The sequence below is a fragment of the Arctopsyche grandis genome, chromosome 11, assembly GCF_051622035.1.
Source record: "Arctopsyche grandis isolate Sample6627 chromosome 11, ASM5162203v2, whole genome shotgun sequence".
Lineage (NCBI taxonomy): Eukaryota > Metazoa > Arthropoda > Insecta > Trichoptera > Hydropsychidae > Arctopsyche > Arctopsyche grandis.
The window spans coordinates 16,558,993-16,578,954 of NC_135365.1; the positions used below are offsets into that span (position 1 = coordinate 16,558,993).

The following is a 19,962-nucleotide window of genomic DNA, read 5'->3' on the forward strand; positions in this document are numbered from 1 at the left end:
ATGCACAAATGCAATGAATGAATGACGAAAGCAATACATTTTATTTTATATTTTTATTCAATAATGCACACTTGTCATACAGATCGCTCCAATATGACGAATGTCCTATACCAGTAGATCAATAATTATCAATTATAAATACATAATTCTTAATATACTAGTTTTATGTCCGTTGAAATTTCAACGGGTGCTTTCGAATTGATACATGATTTAAAATAAAGTTACAATATGAATAGTAATAAATAATCGGAATCGGAACTGAAACAGAAATCGGGAATCGGTTATGCCAATTAAATTATGCAATGAAAAATAATCGGAATCGGAATTGGATAATATGAAAAGTACGTATTTTTACATCGCGTGACGTAAGCAAAAATGTATGTTTAATTTACAAAACTCAATACCCACAATTATTGATCTCGCAACCTAGAATATTTTAAATTACATATATATTAAATTTAGAACGCCTTCGTTGTCGGTTGTCGGGGTGTACTGGTTTAAAGCCCAGTTAAGCAACTGAGCGGCCCGGGTTTGACCCCACGATCTGGAATTAATTTTATTTTTCAAATAACGTTAAAATATAAATTAATTTCAATTAAAAATATATATTTAATTTTTTAACATGAAAACAAAAAAAAAATGGTTCAAAACCTCGCTAAATATAATTATTATAATTACGTATTTTTATATGGCGAGAACGAAAATTTTCAATTAATGTTTAAAAAAAAAGACGATTTGAATATTCGAAGATGGTTTCACGGCTAAGTCTCTGAGCTCAGGTATACCTATAAGAGGATATTCGTGTTCGCGTGAGGGTACGCCGGTTCTACTCAGAATGAGAATTTATACAAAGTTTAGGCTTTTTATCGATTCATTCATTATGTTCGGCTAGCGTTAGGACACACACACACACACACACACACACGCACACACACACACACACACACACATTAACGTCTTTATAATAAACTAGTGTAGGGCCCGTTAATTTCAACGGGTGGTTTGGAAAAGGAATTGAAACTCGAATCAAAATAAAGTTAAAGATATTGAATCGACTGGTTTTGGAAAGAAATTGATACACGAATTAGAAATTACGAATTACAAATTACGAAGTGATTACGAATTACGTTTTGTGCATCGCCGACGCCCCGACGCATTCGCCCCCAACGCCCCCGATGCCTCCGGTTTATCGATCTATCGATTTTTATCGATTTATTCATTATGTTCGGCGAGCGTTAGGACACACACACACACACACACACAGAGATTACATACACACACAGATTAGTCTTTATATATATGATTAATTAGTTGACAAATAATTTATGGTGGTCGGTGTGCACATTCTCAATCAATTGTAATATACTAGTGACATATGTGCACATATGTAATTGTGCACTCGGTAAAATATCGCAATTCCGATTCGGATTCTGAAAAAAATTTCTCTTGTTTTTGTCGGCCGATCATATGAACGAAGTGATATGCCGCGTCTTTTCCCACGATATACGATTCCTAGGGGAGACCGAGAGACGGAGTATGGTGTTAACAGCGAGTACTTCGTACACACGCACGCACGCATTAGACAACTATTATATAAGATTATCTTTACTATTTTAAATTATTTATATGCCCCAAGGTCTGACTTGTTTAACTTACTTGATAAATCATCTCTTAAAACAGCCAATAGACCTTCACTTGTCGTTTCTGCTATTAGTTTTCTTTAAAAAAAAGTAATAACTGTCATTAAGTATTCACGTTTTCAGGTGACACTTAAGACTAATTAAACTTCGTTTTGCATATTCAAGTTAAACCCCTTCAAACGATATTCGCAATTACACGAATCATTTAAGATACCGTGAAAATACATACATAGTATAGCAAATTGAGGGATCCTAATTCGAATCTTATATAAATCTTACATGAAGTATATAAATATACCTCCCTACTTTTTTGTCGTAAAATCTAATCAAGGCGTTTTCCGTCAAAGTGCTTTCTTATAACCTATTGTTGGGAAAAAAGTGAAGAATTACAATCTGACAAGAAAGCGACTTACCATTAGCTTTTGATTTTGTTTAGACATGCCCCATTCAGAGCCAAACTGTGGCTCGCATTTAACCGCACCGAGCTCATAAAGGGCTACAACACAAACATATTCACACATATGCATATATGTACATACGTAATGTTACGATATTAGTTCGGCTTTTACGTATGCAATATAAAGTATATGAAAAAAAAACACGCTAATGCCCGGCAGAAACTTTTCATGCGTCGTGGGGTTTTTATTGCCGCTTCGTCCATTCAAAGAAAATGATAAATAAGACGTATACAAAATGTCGCCAGGGCCGGATAATGGACACACAGGGCTAAATGTTGTTTACTTATCGAAAATGCGTAACGCCCATAAACAAGCCTCGTATAATATTTATTCATTCTCTTGAAGCCCTAGGCGTATACGCGTACATGTGTATAAATATAAAACCTCTAGAAAAAGGAGAACATTTAGTCACTTGAATATGCTTTCACATATCGTTGTACATAGGTACGTTTATTATTATTTGAATTATTAATTTAAAAAAAATATATGAATACTTCAATTGAAGTACTGAGAATTGTTGATATATATGTACATATATGTTTATTTGTTTTATTGTGATTAATTTTATTAAAATACATATTATATTTGTATTGAAAACCCCTGTCAACTGCATATATAGAAAAAATATACATAGGCCGATAAGATAATACTGGAAAAATGAACAAAGCTCAAAAAAAAAAAAACCAGCGTGGCAACCACTGACTATAGACTATTAGAGATTATTTTAACCTATTTATCTGGTACCCTGTGCTCATAATTATGTGATGTATGACTGAATTTTGATCTTCTCGTTTCCATCACGAGGAGGCCTCACGGGGATTATTTGGTATTTGGTCTTGGTAATCAAACATATAATATTATATGTATGTTTGATTACCAAGAGCAAATACCTTTAGTTTCAATGTACAGCACATTTAGTTCTATCTGATGTTCCGGATAATGATTCTCTTAAAATTTTAATAATATCTTGAACTTTTTAAAACTATAAAATAAATAATTTAAAGCTACTATTCGATATTCGATATTCGAATATTTTGGATCCCTAGTGCTGACTGTTGATGCAAGACATTTCCAATTATTCTCCCTATATTTTATTATATGTTTTGTGACTACTTCCATTGTTGTTTTTTATGTATTGTTTGTAGGTATGAATGTACATATGTATATGATATTAATATTATTCCTTTATAATTTATATATTTTCCTTCAATTTATGTTATATTTTCGACCAGTGTGGCACATTAAAAAACGGTGGAGCTCGTCTCTTACATAGAAGCATCGTGTTGGTCGTTCAAGTCATAAAATATTCGAGACGAAACCCAACGCCTGCGACCGATCTCACTGGTCGGTGGACTAAATTACTTGAGAGACCGATGAGTTGTACGGTGTGGCACGCCCTATACAGTTGCATACATTTGATCTGGTCGCGCAACTAGACGGTGAGGCCCGAATCTAATGGTAATTATTTGTGAATGTCGCAAACTGGACTATTATTTAAGACATTGGAACAATAGCCTCAATTTTATAAAGCACCATGTTATGTTCAAAAAATTCGAACTGGCATTTGTAAAGTTTGAATATCAAGTTTCAAAATTTGGTGTCCCGACATTCGCACATGTAAGTCGGCACGTACATACATATATCACGGTTGAAAAATCCCTAAGGGGGGAGGAGAAGGACGATATCAAGTATCCTTTTTTGAAATAGTACGTCGTAAAAAAATAGACTCGGACAATAAAACTAAGAGAGTGTCACCGGCAGTTACAATAACCGTGACAGTAATAATGTCGCTCGGTTTGCAGGGACCGTTTGCTTTCCCGCCGAGCTTAAGCCGAGCTTTCAGCTGGTTATTGCGTCTGAAAATATCTCCAAACTTCCAAAAGGCGAAAGTAGCACATGTCTAAATGGAAATTTTCCATTTTGCATATGGCGTGCATTGATTTTTGCACCCTCCCGTAATGGTTCCGTGCCAGTTTCCAACTCGAGCGAAGTGCTCGAATGTTCGAGTTCGAACAGTGCTTTTGCTTTGATGTCATTCCGTGAACATGACTTCAATTATTGTGTCACTTTGGAATTATTTAATTCGAGGTTTACTGTATCGATTGGTGTGAAGCGTGCTTTAGGCGGGTCGCCTGCGTGGATGTAAATGGTTGTTGCGAAATAAAACACACCTGTGTCCATAAAGTGATGGTGAGAAGATGGCAAATACAAGAAAGCCTCAACGGCCAATTGGAAATACTATCTGTATTCTAAGAAAGAAGTCAACCGATATATCTTTATGGCCAGCGCTTTTCCATTTCCATTTCGAACGCCATCTTTGAATGGACGAATCCAAAGAGAGGGAAAAAGGGAAAGGAAATTCGTTCGGAAAAATGATGCAATAGTAAATGGACGATAAAACAATCCCAATACATTTGCAAATTGCTTTTATATTAAAAGAGTATTGAATTGAAATACGAAATTATGCACTCAAAATCTCAGAGTTTATTATACATATACCCAATATAAAACATTGCTAAATTTAAAAGCAATCCTTTTTTGCCGAACTCAATCAATCTTAAGTTTGTACTCTTATAGGAAGGACAATTCTTCAACTGTCTATTGAATAAATATGAGGTTGCTATGGAGTAAAACTACCTACTTACGAAAACAAACCTTAGAATTGAAAGCGTTTTCGTGCTAGCTACATTGTTCAAAACGTTTTCGATTACTTTTGTCAAGTACTTTTCAATTATATATTGATTTCGAATATAAAATATCAAATAGCATCGAATAGAATCTCAAAATGGCTCTAAACACTGGACAAGAAGAAACCGATTTGGATAAAATCGCCGAAGATGAATTGGCGAGGCTTCAAAGACAGGTATTGGACGTTATATAAAATTTAAGACAACAAAATATCAGTTTAAATATCTTATTTTTATATTTTTAGTATCGTATTATGGAGATGGAAAGGGTGACAATGTGCAGTGCAGCAAAACCGAAATTGCGCAAACAACGTCAACTTTTAACTGCTCTATCCAAAGAATACGAACAAATGATGATAGATTTGAAGGTAGAGTGCAATTTTTGAAATTCTAACTATTTTTACACAGTAGTATCTTTAATGCTGTATTAGATTTCCAGATCAATCTCGAACATTAAGAAAGACACCTGTGTCGGAAGTGAAATGTCAGATTTATTACTAGAACAGGAACAGTATCAAAAAGAAATTGAAGCTGAAAGGTTTCAAATAGGGGAGATAGATTATCTTTTGAAGCAGGTCGAGAAAGAAGTTTTTGCATTAAAGTCGAAACAAATTTCAGAAAAAGAAGTAAACATTTTTTTACAAAACATAGCTTTAACATAATTTTGTAATTCAATAAACACTTACATTTTTGTAATTCAATAAACACTTACATTTTTGTCACACAATATAAAAGGCATCAGAAAAGGTGAGTCACAATCAACATCGAGTAGCACAGTTGGAGAATCGTTTAGAAGTCACCACAAAGAAATTCAACTCTGTAAATGCGAACAATTTCAAAATGCGACAAGAGATCGATCATCTACTCCAAGAAAGGTAACAATAAAAATGCATATATAGTACCAAATTGGCAGTTAAACTATACTTATTGGAAATTTTCAGGTCTCATTTTAATGTAGTGTGGGCAAAAACTTTAGAAGCACTAGCCAACGGAAAAAGTTTTATGATGGAATTGGTAGAACAGTCAACTTTGCTTTACGATCAAAGAGAAGAGTGGTGTCATAAGCTTCAAACTATCAGAGAGCGTGCTCAATACGATGAAGTGGAGCATACTCATGTAAAATTATATACATACATACATATATTGCGACTTGAATGGTGAAATTAAATCTAAGTTTAATTAGAAACTGAATTAAAATACTTTTTAGGAAATGAGTGAACTTCAACGTACACTAGACCACGACTCAAAACTTCAACAGTTTTTGGCTGTGAAAGGGTCTGTGAGAATTTTGGCAGAATTAGAAGCTCGAGACCAGGCACGACGTCGAGCTCAACGAGACCGGGAAGTTGCTGCCCAAGAAAGATTGAGAGATATCCTCAAAGAAATTCAGGTTTTGTTAATTTTTGTAATGGATTATATAATACATGTACGAAATGATTCTTACAAATATGTACATATGTATGTATATTATTCAGGACTTCACAAGTGAAACTGATTTGGATCGACTGATAGCGAAGTTTTCAAAACAAGATGAGGAAAACTACGCACTTTTTAACTATGTGAACGAGGCTAATCATGAACTGGAAACTTTGAGTAATACTGTTGCCGAATTGAAGATAAAAATAGGTGTGTTTGTATGTGAGGATTAACGAGCGGCAAGGTTGCAGAGTGTTGCTCAACTTGCGTATTGAAAAAGAGAGGAGTTTTAATTATAAATGTAGTGTTGCGGAAATGAAGAGCTTTTACGTTAGTGCATTTCTTATTTACGTGTGCATTATTATTTCAGAGGATATGCGTGCTCAGAAATTAGAGAGAGAAGCTCGAGAGCAGGAGTCACTAGAAAGTCTCAAAGAGAGCTTGAAAGCTCAGCAAACGAGAACGGAAGCAGCGGAAAAATCCAAGATCAAAGCTCAAGAACTGCTTTCGGATTCTTTGGCTGGCATTCAGGATGTCTTTATGTGAGAAAAGCTTCCGTTACAACTTCTAATTCATTTCCTATGTGAATACATATACAATTTTGTTATTTTGTAATCCGTTGCAGAATGATAGACTGTGGCGCAGTGCCTATATTGCAACTATTGGGTACCACTGAAATTAGCATCCATAATGTGATGCTGTATTTGAAGACGATCGAGCGAAAAACTATGGATATTGTGACCAGCGAACATTATGAAGTTGGTTTAGTTTTTTTATATTATATTTTTGTATTAGAATACGATGTACATTATTAAAAAATTCAACAAAATTTCAGGAAAAGGTAAAAAAATCAGAGGAAAATAAAAACGTCAAAGGGAAAATAGTAGCTACATTAATAGCTCCAACTAAAGTCAAAACTGCAGGTAAAGAATCAAAAAAATCAAAAACTAAAGGCGATAAATCAGGGAAGGCTTAATATAATTTGTTTTTAAGACAATAAATATGACTGATAATTCTAACGAAATGAGTTTTATTGATAAAAAAAATTGAAATTGAATTTTTACTATTTTTTTGATGATTTTTGAACTTGTTCCGAAGATATATCTTGAGCCGCTCTTTCTTCAGCTAGCTTCACAATGTTTCGTATTTCAGCGAGACCTCTCATCACAACTACTAGTTGGCCTTCATAATCTCCTTTTTTACAGGATGCATGTATTCCTTAAAATTTAGCATTTAAACTTAGACTAAATTGCATTAAAATAATATACATATTATATGTAATAAAATTCATCTAATATACCCTTATTTTTGCATATCTTCAAGTAGAGTGACCAAAGGCTCTCACGGACTCGACAGAATTCTGTTTCTCTCGTTGCACAGTCTTCTTTCAATCTATTTAAAACCATTTCCCAACATTTAGATTCGGTTTTTGCCTTACTGTATCGTTGCTGAAGGATTAAAGAGCGAATTTGTTAAATTGATAATGTATTTTTATTATTGATATATGTATAATATATTTGAAAACAAATAACCCGTAAGTCTGATAGCGTGTTGTTAAAACCACTGATTTTCATTTTTTTATCTTCTAAAACAGTGTTGATTTTACTGCAAGCTTCTTCCAATTGCTTCAAATCTTCTTCTTGTCTTTTTGAAAGTTCTTCTTTGGCTGAAGCTGAAACATTTAGACTTATTAAATTTATGTACCAAAAACATTAACGGTTTTTAAAACAAATCAATCATATAATTACTGAGCGTTTCAAATCGACGTATAATATCCATTGGATTTTTGAATTCATCATATTCTTTCACCACTGATAGGAGATACTTCTAAAAAATATTTAATGTTGATTAAGAAATTATTGATTTTAATAATTAATACTTCAACAGACTTTGTTTCTCACTTCATATATTGAATACTTCTCAAGCATTTGTTCCACGTCAGAACAGAGTGATTCCATTTCGAGAAGTTTCTTTTGAAACTCCTGTTCCTCTTGCAATTTAATCTCCAATGCTGCTTCGTCGTTTGCCAATTTTTCAGCGGCTCTTTTGTGCTTATCTTCATTTTCTATCACAAACTATCCAAAAAAAAAAAATTAATTAAAAACAATTAAAGATTATAAATATTCTTTAATATAAAAAAAAAACCTGATTAAATTTCACGAAAGCTTCTCGTAACATTCGTTGATGTTGTCCTAATTTCTGCCATTGAGAATCCATATATTGCCGAGTTTCTACTTTTTCTTTACGAGCTTCTTGAAGCCGCTCTTTGGCTGTTGTGTATGCTATATGAGCTCTGGCTCCAGTCAACCCAGGCATGCGTCCTACTGGATCATGCTCTGGAGCAAATCTAATAAATTCGAAATAAATATAATTTTTAGTATTTCATATTGTAAAGATGAAAATTTTGATCTATTGACGTACCTCATAAAATTAGTTTCATTTTTTGAAATGAAGTAATCGGCGACGGATTCGAAAGGATGTCCCTGAGGGAGAACAATCGGTGCCAAATCATCGTATTTAGATTCTTCTGAAGACTTTTTCTGCATTTTAAAATTTTGCTCGAACGTTTGATTGCGTTTGATCAAACAAACTTGGTTGCTATACATAGTTTCAACAGAGTTGGCAACATAAAGTGGCAATATCTATGATTCACCATTCAGGACCCTATTGTCCACTATTTTTTCATTAAACTGTGAATGAAACAAATAATTTTCATTTTTTATTAGCTCCTCGGCTTCATTTATTTCCTAGTGCATTCCTTTTAGGGGCGTTGGGTTTCAACTCATTGGAGTCTCGTCGGAATATGTTACTGGGAAGGCACTTTTTTAAGCTGTTGAATGGGATAATATACAATCCTCAGGTTATTAATGAATTTAGGTTTTATGCACCTAGTAAATTCAGGGACTTGAGGAATCGTGATTTGTTTGTTCCTCCTGTGGCTCGCACAAATATGTTGGCAACGGCTTCTATATCTAGGGCGATATATTTGCTCAACCGGATTGCTGGTGAAATTGACCTCTTCAATATAAAATATGCTAATCTGTTTGAGTGGTTGTTGAGTAATGCCAGTGATTGATTTTGCCAATTATAAATGTGAATGATTGTTATTTTTTATGATTTTAATGATGTTGTGTTAATATTGTTATTATTATAAGTTATTATTATTGCTATCATGTTATTATTATTGAATTACTGGCCACAGTGACGCGTTGGAGCTCTCTGTAATGTCACTGTGGCTAATATGTTAAAAATAAAATAAAATTAAATTTCTAAACAAATGGGCAGTGGGAGTAATCACCACTTGAAAAATTTGAAAGACAATAAGAAACAGAACAGTAACGAAAAAACTAATGTAAAACTAAAAATAAAACCATCTCCTTTCGATATGAAGTGTTATTACGAAATTTCGAATTAAAAGGTTTTTTTATTCATTGCTCGTTTTGTATGTGACGGTAAAGCAGTGTGTTGCATTATCGACACTACGAACTGTCAAACTCAACAGGCTTGGAGGTTATACACGCGTGCTGTAGTACCTTTTCTGCAGTCGAAATGGATATTAACACAGTATTTTTGTCAGGAATTGCTTGCGGAGTGTGTTTGTGTGCACTTTTCGTAAATAGGACTCGTTTGTTTGGATTGACCTCGGTATCTAAACAAATTATTACAAAAAAAACCAAGAAGCAAGAACCACCAGTAAGTAACCTTAACAACAGTATATACTCATTTGCAAAACATGTGGTGTTAAATTCACCTGGACAAACACTTTACGTCAATTAATTAATAATCAATATGTATCTACGTATTTTGGCAAGCGCCTTTGCAAGTCATACTGGTATCACTAACACATCAAAGTGTTTGCGATTATCAATGGAAGAAAAAGTTTGTATTAAGATTTAAATATAATTTATGAAAATGTATTATCATATATTTATAACTTGTGTACATCTGAAATTATATTGTTAAATCTTCGCTAAATTTATTTGTGTTGTTACAGAAATTCTTTGACGATCGCGGCGAACATAAATTGGTATTGGTCGTGAGATCAGATTTGAAGATGGGCAAGGGAAAGGTGGCTGCTCAATGTGCCCACGCGGCCGTCGGCGCCTATTCAAAGACCCAAAAGAAAAATCCGGCCGCTCTGGACGAATGGGAGTACACCGGGCAGGCGAAAATAGCATTGAAAGTAGACTCGGAAGAGGAGTTGATGAATATCTACAATAGTGCTAAGAAGGTTGGACTTGTCACGTCTTTGATTCGCGACGCAGGCCGCACTCAGATCGCTCCGAATACAAAAACCGTACTAGGAATTGGTCCGGCTAGTAAAAATGCCATCGATTTTGTCACTGGGCATTTAAAATTGTATTGAAATTCCAAACATGAGTAGTCTTGTTTTATTTTGTTTACTCGCTAATGTAAGTTTGCATCTTGTAAAATATACCTATTGCAATTTCATTCTGTACTTATTAATACTTTTAAAAGTAAAAATTATGATTTTTCTTTAGTAAAAAAAATCATACTTTTCTTTGATAGTTTTGTCTGTACGGTATGGCACGATGAATGAGATGGGTTTATTTGTATTCAGAGTATTGATTGTTCCTAGCAATACCATGTTTATTATTTTGTATTTTTATGTATAATATAATTATTAAATTATAAATAGTAAATAGTTTTATTTTTTTAATCAAATTGAATTCAAATACTGATTGGATACATATGTACACATTTCTAAGTAATCACAACTGTATAATATATATTTTGGAGTAGTAGGAAAGTACTATGGCAAGTGTGAATGCTATATAGATTCATGCACTTGTTTAGACTTACAAGTTGGTCGTAGAAGTTCGGCTCGAATTTTCCTCCATCGGGGATTTGTAATTGTGTCTATGCGAAGACTCGAGCAGAAATGATTAAATTAGTTTTGAGCAGAAACTTACGTTGTACTCTTAATAAATTATACACATCCAAAAGTTTTTATATCCCGTACGTAATGTTTGATATTCAGCATTCATTGAACTTGCTTCTTTACAATGCATAATAAATATAAGAATAAGTTTGTGTTGAATGATTGAATTAGTTGATGTACTAATTATTGAAAATATTTCTAATGTGGCTCTAGAAAATCAATAAAAAGTCTTATCCTCTGTCCTTCTACATTTTTTTTATCGAAATCAAAAATATCTTTGACAAATTAAAGAAAACATTTTAATCTAAGAAAACTCATACAAGTAAGTTTGTCATGACATGTTTCATTTCCGGTCAAATATAAATTGAACGCTCTTTGACCATCTCCGGAATATATCTTTAATTTTCTGCCACATTAAATTCAAAGGAAACGATTATATTTTGCAGAGGATAAGATCAAGGACACGCGAAGATTTCCCAGTGGAATATACTAGCTATGATTGAGGAGGCGAGTACGAGCTGATGTTGGAACGTCTTTTCTATTGATTTTTATATTGGCTGTTACATGAAGCATTAACCAATAAGTTCCATATATAATATTTAAGTACGTATCCCAGAGACTGGACAGTGATGGATTAAAGCTTAAATTAAGTTTTAATTCGGTAATTGATAGTTGAATTTTTGAATGATTTATGCGGTAAAGTGATTATTCTGCAAAAAGCGTCACTAAAATCTCGATCGCGGAACATCTGACAGCCAAAAACTCCATCAATCGAAAGTTACACGCGAGAAATATTGTACTAACGAAAACTCGAGTGCCACATATTCCGTATTCGCGATTTTTGTGGCAACAATTATCGAGCACGCGATCGCAATGTGCGCAATAATCCGTTTACCGATTTATACATAGCTAATTTGCATATTCGTGGAAAAGATTTTAACTGTAATAATTATAGAGCGCGGATAGAGAGCGTGCTTTTTCCAGGAATCGGAGCGGTTTGGCTCTATTTACAAAGCTAGAGTGCAAAAAAAAAAGGTTCGGCGAACCTTTAACAATGCATTTACAACAATTGAACAATGAACGGCGCGCTCTGGGTCCGCTCTTTAGACTAATAAACGTTTGTTGATTATGGTATATATATCTATTTATTACAATTTTGCCATAGTGACATTTACAGACTAAGATGCAAGTCTATGTATGTTTGGTCCGGTGACAATTTCGCACACGTTACGAACATGAAATATTTGGTACTCAAAAATTCCACCCATTGAGAGTCACGTAAACTATCGAGAATTTGAGTGCCAGATATGTGAAAGATTTTATCTTTATTATCCATGTAAAAATGCACTAATCTCGTACTTTTAACTATCCGCTTTTTACCTGCTTGAATCGGCCAAGGGCTATTTTATTAATTTGTTTTGGATATTGTTACGAGGGAACTGACTATTCTGACACCAGAACGGATCTTTCCCTAAAATTTATTATGCCATAAAAAGTAGATAAAATCCGTCACTCGAAAGCAGTTATACCAATTTGCTTGGTGTTCAAAAAACCCTAAGAGTATAAGGGCCAAATAATACTTTTATACTTTTGATAAAAATGTACATACATAGTATGTACATTTTTAACATAGTAAAAATAACCTCGAATCTGGTTTTAAAGAGGTGTTTAAGCTGGGAGAATTAATATTAACGATACCAAGCAGTACAGCTTCAGCAGAACGTTCTTTTTCGGCGCTGAAAAGAATAAAAACTTGCTATAGAGGTACGCAAGGTCAAGATAGATTATGTGGCCTTAGCTTAATTTCAATAGAAAAAAAGTTATTGGTGGAATTAAAACAGAAAGACACATTCTATGCAGACGTGATTGAAAAGTTTATGTCTCAGAAACGTCGCATTGAACTTATGTATAAATAACTAATAAATTAAACATTTTTGTAATGCAAAACGAGTATTTTTTTTTAATTGCTAATTTTATACCCTATGCCCTACGGCATACACAGCACACCCGGTATTAACACCCACCGTCCGCCACTGATACATACATAATATGGGCCCCAGGTTATTTGCATACCCTTCCCCCCCTCTCGTCAGGCCTGGTTCTTACCATATGACCACAAACTACCATTACCCCTCAATTGAAAGCATTGCACGCTAACCACTGAACTATGTTGCTGGTTGCCCATGCAACCTCGGAATTTATTTTATTTAAAAAAATTAATACAATAGAAACTTGACAGGTAGCCGCAAGGCGTCACTGTGGTTTTAATACAAATATAAGTATACATAAAACAAGAATAACAAAAATATGTAGTCAAATAATAAAAAATTAAAAGCAAGTAAGAAATATGTATAGTGAAAAACAAATAAATAATAAAGATAATTATATCGCGTTATGTAGGATGTGTTCGATCAACTCAACATAACTGGCATTGAAGAGATCCAAGGAATATGGCAGTAAGTTTAGGAGTCGAACAGTTCTCGAGAGGGGGGAGTTCATGAGCACGTTTGTTTTGCCCTAATTGGCAACAAGATATGACGCTTTCGCAAAACCCTATGATTTTCCAGGGCCAAAAATTTAGCCTTCTCCAGGATACTGGGATTGTGAACCTCTCCTCTTAATAATTTTACGAAATGTTTCCTAAGAAATAAATGTCTTCTCTTTGCTAAGGAGTTGAACCCCAAAGATCCCAAGACAAAGGCACTAGGGAACAGATATAGATAAAATCAAAATTTCTTCAAATATAAAAATCTGAGGAATTTCCTTTGAATTCGTTCCAACATCAGACGAATCCAACGAATTTGATAGGGAGACCATATAATAGAGCCACGCTAACCACTGAGTTATGTTGCTGGTTGCGACCTTGGTATGGGAAATCCCTGCGGTGTGAAGATACGCCTCTCACCGCTGGAGTCCAAGTACGCGTCCCATGCCGTGCATTTTTGAGTGTGTTCTTAATATATGACAACAACCATTACCGCAGTGTTGCGTCAACGTGAAAAGGGTATGAAATTTAAACCAGCAACGGTAAAATCGTATGTATTGGTATATGAAATTAAGTATACATTTTATTATCGGATTGGGGCTGCAGGCTGTTGACAGTTGATCTAGTTTTTTAGCTTTAGCATATAAATGTCCTATTTTTAGGTGTTCAACATTCAATTGCAGACAGAATCGGTACTCGATCATTATTCACTGCGGTTTTAAATCTAAACTGCGACGTTTCGACGTATTTATTTCGTATGATTTTTTTGCGAGCGGCAATCGCCTCGACGTTTCGCCTGCCCGCGTGTGTGAAAAAAGTGATGCGAGCTGAAAATATTTCCGTATAAAGGATTAGTTTGGGGGCTCGTTTTCAGGATTAAAAATGGGCATTTCAGAGCCGCCGACCCTTTTCATAAATCCAGCGGCCATTATTTATATTTCCATGGTTCGCGGACTTGTTTTGCCCTCTTCGGTCAGTATAAATTACGAAATTCGCGAGGGTGAGCAGTAAATATAAACGCGAGCATCATACGCACCACACATACCCCCAACAACCTGTCACTGCAATATTTCATAAGTATGAAAGAGACAAATTTTGTTTGAAAAATATCGTAAAACGGGCTCGATTTCAAAGTGTCTCCTCCTCGATGGAAACTTGGGCTCGGGGATAAAAATTGAATATGTTGTAGTGGTACTGTGGCCCATTTTTCACGTCTCGAGATTAAAATGAAAGTGATCCATTACGTTCCGGCTCAGGCACCTGCCTTGTTTGCCTCGCTTGTATCAGCCAGCTGACAGTGGAACATTGCTGCCTCACCTTCGTCATAAATCAAGCGGTTCTTGTAAATTGCTTACAAAGAAAGCCAATAATAACTTTCACCCACTGAGCGTCCTTTACGAGATCTTCCTTAAATTGACGGGAATAAATTCCAACAGGATCCTTCCAGACCGGAAAACTTCGACGTCCTATTGTGACTGTTCGGCGATTTTTCCTCTTTTATGTTCTTTTGTGACACTGAAGCGTCGATTCTGAATATGTCTGAATTTTTGGCACGTACATACCCACTTATTTTTTTGCATTTTCGCCGCTCCGGAGGAATATTTTTATTTGTACTGTATATTATACACGGTACGTTGAAGTTCTTTGATGTGCGGACAGAACAAATATAAAAGGATATAAAATGTTATATGTATGTACATTTAATATACGTATGTATGTGTACATTTCGGATCGTGCCATTATTTTAGCGGAAGCGATCCACAAAGGGCCCATATCCTTTATTCTTGCACATCACAATTATTATACGGGACGTTGTCTATCCAATATCAAATAAGAATATTTGAATTTCACACGCAAAAGTATCGGAATCATGCGAATATAACACAATGCTGAAAATAGTAAAAGGTGTTCATTTCATATATAGGCAATACATATGTACATATAATGTACATAAGATCGGAAATTTGGTAAATCAACCATTTTATTCAGTGATGTGATTTTATCAAGTAATTTTCTATTAACCGCCTAGCATCTTATCAAACATTACTCCCGAACTTTTCTATATATTATTTTTAGTTTCTGTATTTTAGGAACCAGCTCTACGAACAAAAAATTATAGCATCCTATGGCAGCGCATTAGTGATTATATCTATTGGACCTTTTGGACGTAAGATAATAAGACTGTGGCAATTAAGTGCTTCATTGCTTTAAGTGCCTTTCCTGTGTCAAATTTTTGCTTTATGTATGTAAATTTTTGGTTGGATAGTCGAATCATAAGTTATCAAAAAAGTTAGAAAATCCAACTTTTCTTTTCTGCAAATGTTTCGTAGCTTACATTAGAAAGTATAGCAAATTTAGTATTTCTATATAAGAACTGTAAATTTGCATGACGGACATACAAATATTTTATTTTTTATTTTTCATTTTTCAATTAATCATGCACATTCACCTTACAGATCGCTCCAAAGCGGCGAATGTGCCAAACAGATTAAGAATCAAATAAATAATCAACATACAAACAAATCGAAATAACATCTGACATCTATGGGCAGACACTAATATAAACGTCGTAAGCAATACAATTATAACATTTTTTTTTTAAGAAATATTTACATATATTTCAACAATAATCCATATAGACATCTATGGAGAAAATCTGGCGAAACCTAAGATATAATAATATCTCTAGGTTTTTCGCAATAGAAAATTGGATAAGAAAGCCAATTTTACAGGAATCGTTTCAAATCAGAAAAATTGACAAATTCTGATATGAAACGACCGACCTCGACAAACCAAGGTCTGGCCAGCAACGAGACTCCAGTGGGAAGCGAAATCGGCACCTCTAGCACGAGAGAATACAACACTTACCACTAGACCACGCCGCTGGTTATATATATAAATATACATTCATCTTTAAGTAGTAAGTAGAAGATGGCCTCAATTATTTATTTAAAAGCATGGGGAAGGCGGCAAAGCCGATAGACCCACAGGATTTGATAAAAACAAATACATTAATGACAATTGAAGATAAGTAAACATGAAAAAAAACCAAATAAGAGAAAATATCAAAGAAAAATAAAAATAAAATATCTGGAACTGGAACATAATAACTAAAAGAAAACAAAAATATAGAAAAGATATTGGAGAAGAAGAATTACAAAAATTCTTTAAATTTGAAATTGACATCTACATAGATTGTTTTTAAAAATATTAAGATTTTCAGAATTAACTGCATTGTTGGGAAGACTATTCCAAACTGAAACCACTCTGTTTGAAAAGAAGGAATCTTTAATCAATTTATTCGATTTTTCTTTATGTAGTCTGAAAGTGTGACCTCTAAGATGAGTGTTTTCATTGAACGTAATGAGTTTGGACATAATACAATTGTAATGATTATATTATTATTATTCAACTCCCATTTTCAAATTATCCCTTTTTAGTTATACATGTACATATTTCTGTTTATTTTGGGGTGTAGAAAAATGTAGTTTATAATTAAAAATATATATTATTACAAGCAAATAACATGGAAAATTATGTCTTTTGGTGGAGTATAGAAGTATTTTTCCGTATAAATAAAATTTATGGATTGTAGAGGAAAAATATAATTTCAAATGGTATGGTGATTTCTTCAGTTAGTTTCAGGTGCGCTCGGTTCATTTTAACGTCGAACTATCACTGTAGTTAAAGTTTGTTCGGAAGTTATCCTCCGATGAGATACGGAGTGGAAGGATGAGGGTTTTGGGAAGGCTATATTGATTTGCATGTGAATTTATCGAGCGTTCTTGCCCACTACATCACCGACTTACTTTATTTTTTTCTCCGGCTCTTCGCGGGACTTTATCTTTTTACGATTTAATATCAGAAAAGGCCTATAAAACTGCCACGGCGGGTAATAATATACGAGAGTTCCATATGTCTTCCATTTTGAATTCAATGTACCGAGTTGAAATATATTATAACATCGGATGAGGGGGGAGAGGCCCGGGGCGAAGTCGCGCCCAGTGGCTTCGGAGAATTATTAGTTCTTAAAGAAGCAAATTTCACTGGAAGACCTTATGTGTACATAAATTAGGCCCTAGCTATATAAGAAGAGGTCGAAAAGGAAATATCGTTAGAGAAGAAGGCTATCCCTAAATGTAAACATATATATCAACTTCACGAGGAGGATATCTTTGATTTCTGAATGTACTACCCCTACCCCTCCTATTTAATGTATTTATACGAGGTTTATCAAAAAGTTCGGAGAATGAATCTATTATTCAGACGTATGTACATATATATCATTTTCAATTGACATTTGCCACATCAATCTCGATATAAATTAATCTTATTCCAGATATAATGCAATGTATTGTGCATATAACAAGAAAATATGATTTTTATGACAGGCAATATTTATCACCGGTTCGCTAAAAGGTGAACCAGACCTTTAGAATAATGTGTACATCTAATATATAATTTCGAAAGAGACTTTTTAAGTATGTGAGTATGTATGTAATGTTGGTTGGTAACATCGAAAAAAAATCGAAGTGTGTATGGCGAAGATATCGATTTCGATTCTGTTTCCGGATTATTTTATCATTTCTGTATCTGGATGCCTTTTTCAATTCCGGATCCCAATTAATGTTTCAGTTCCTGATTCCGATTACTGTTTCAGTTCCGGGTCCCCATAACTGTTTTAGTTCTGGATCTACATTATTGTTACAGTTACGGATCTCGATAACTGTTTCAGTTCCGGATCCGGAATCCTTTTCAGTTCTGGATCAGGATTATTTTATCAGTTCCGGTTAACTTATACATATGTATATAAAAAAAAACTATTCATTTCTGATTGGCTGTCATTAAATATTATTTTTTTCGATTCTTTAATGCGATAAATTTAATAAAATACAAATGAATTTTTACTATAAGATTAACTATGTTTAATCGGTTTATATAATAAATACCGAGCAAAGCCGGGTAAAGCCACTAGTATACCTATGTATATGTTACAGTGCAAGTGTTCACTCCAGTCCATTCATGGACATACTAGTTTGTTCCTAAACTATTGGTTTTAGTTTAAGTGATAACAGTCAAAGGTTATCTTCAAATAGACTCAACAGGTGTCACATGAAACTTTTTCCTAGCAACTTTTTAGCTATCTAAACATTTGAATTGTCAAAACGCTAAGAATTTAAAATGTAAATCTTATGGAAACCAAATTACAACATTGCTATGATTCCCATTTCCATTAATATTAAAAATATTGCAGCCCACAGTAAGGATATATACGTATGCACATACACGATGTAACAAACGATTGAGAATACTGTAGCGTGGACGTGTAGAGGGGTTTCCGAATCGGAGTGGAAGACGCAGTTATCGTGGTAGAGGTAGTTTATTGATGTTCACCCGTTGGCCTGCTAGCTCCGAATGACCCACGGTCCAAAACCGTCCAATATTTATACTCAAGCGGTACTTCCGCATCGAGATATCATTGGTCGCTGGGTCGCGTGACATTATTGGTAGTTGTATACGGCTCTTTTATACGCTGAGGCCTTTTTGGCGCGAAAGCGAGATCAGCTGATCAGCGCTAGTAAAACATGGTTAACGAGCGCCACTCATCTAGTATTTACGTTACAATATTTAGTTTATGCCTAATAGTTTGTGCATGAAAAAACTAGTTTATTTGTCAATTTGTTCTTTTGTGTAAACTAAAACTGTGGTTCATGTATTTTATTTCTATCCAACATGTACACTCGCCTTTACAGATCGATCCAAAGTGACTAGTGTACATACTACATAATACAGATATAATGAATACAAGCATTTTTATATAATGCGTATTCATACAAACATAATCCACAGTGACATTTATGGAGAAATTTTTGCAGCATTTTATTATAGAAACTTGGGATTTGCTAGAGAGATTGCAAAGGAAATGCTAATTAACAGGAACCGTTTTGATGAAAATCAGAAAAATTGGCAAACTCTGAAAGGAAAAGACGGACCTGGAGGCACAAACCAAGGTCTGGCCAACAGCTACTAGTGGGAATCGAACCGTGACCACTCCGTTCGAATGCATAATATGCTAACCACTAGTCCACCCTGCTGGCTATTTTTATGAATATAGCAAACTAGTATACTCATGAACGAAAGAAATTAATATTTGGACTGTAATATATGTACATATGTATATACCTATATTTTTACATTGATATATACCAGGAAGGCTTGACAGGAAGACCCCAATGCACCTTCCCGGACAATTAATTACAAACAATGCAGTATTTTATTATTACACAAATCACTGTATTTCCAGAAGCTGAAAAACACGAAATAACAATTAATGAATTAACTACAGAATTAATCCATTGAGACATCTATGGAT

General features: G+C 34.2%; 2 protein-coding genes across 8 annotated transcripts; one reads left to right on the forward strand and one right to left on the reverse strand.

The window, feature by feature from the left end:
* Positions 1-58: 58 nt before the first annotated feature.
* LOC143918923 (coiled-coil domain-containing protein 42 homolog) lies at positions 59-10,503 on the reverse strand. Of its 6 annotated transcripts, none has more exons than XM_077441039.1 (9): positions 9,735-9,915; positions 8,623-8,891; positions 8,347-8,548; positions 8,103-8,276; positions 7,950-8,028; positions 7,734-7,873; positions 7,502-7,649; positions 7,266-7,419; positions 59-544 (listed from the first exon to the last, which is right to left on the reverse strand). In XM_077441039.1, coding segments are annotated over exons 2-9 (1,083 nt in total). In that variant the 5' UTR covers positions 8,808-8,891; positions 9,735-9,915; the 3' UTR covers positions 59-543. The 6 variants fall into 6 exon arrangements, with proteins under 6 accessions (XP_077297165.1, XP_077297161.1, XP_077297162.1 ...); XM_077441036.1 differs by lacking the exon at positions 59-544 and adding an exon at positions 4,509-5,602; XM_077441037.1 differs by lacking the exon at positions 59-544 and adding an exon at positions 4,564-5,602 and having other exon boundaries at positions 8,623-9,031; positions 9,735-9,912.
* On the forward strand, positions 9,686-11,346 carry LOC143918924 (peptidyl-tRNA hydrolase 2, mitochondrial-like). 2 transcript variants are annotated; one of them, XM_077441040.1, is made up of 2 exons: positions 9,686-9,894; positions 10,196-11,346. In XM_077441040.1, exons 1-2 carry the CDS (start codon positions 9,751-9,753, stop codon positions 10,565-10,567), a joined length of 516 nt encoding a protein of 171 aa, XP_077297166.1. In that variant the 5' UTR covers positions 9,686-9,750; the 3' UTR covers positions 10,568-11,346. The 2 variants fall into 2 exon arrangements, with proteins under 2 accessions (XP_077297166.1, XP_077297167.1); XM_077441041.1 differs by lacking the exon at positions 9,686-9,894 and adding an exon at positions 10,021-10,080 and having other exon boundaries at positions 10,196-10,855.
* Positions 11,347-19,962: the final 8,616 nt, after the last annotated feature.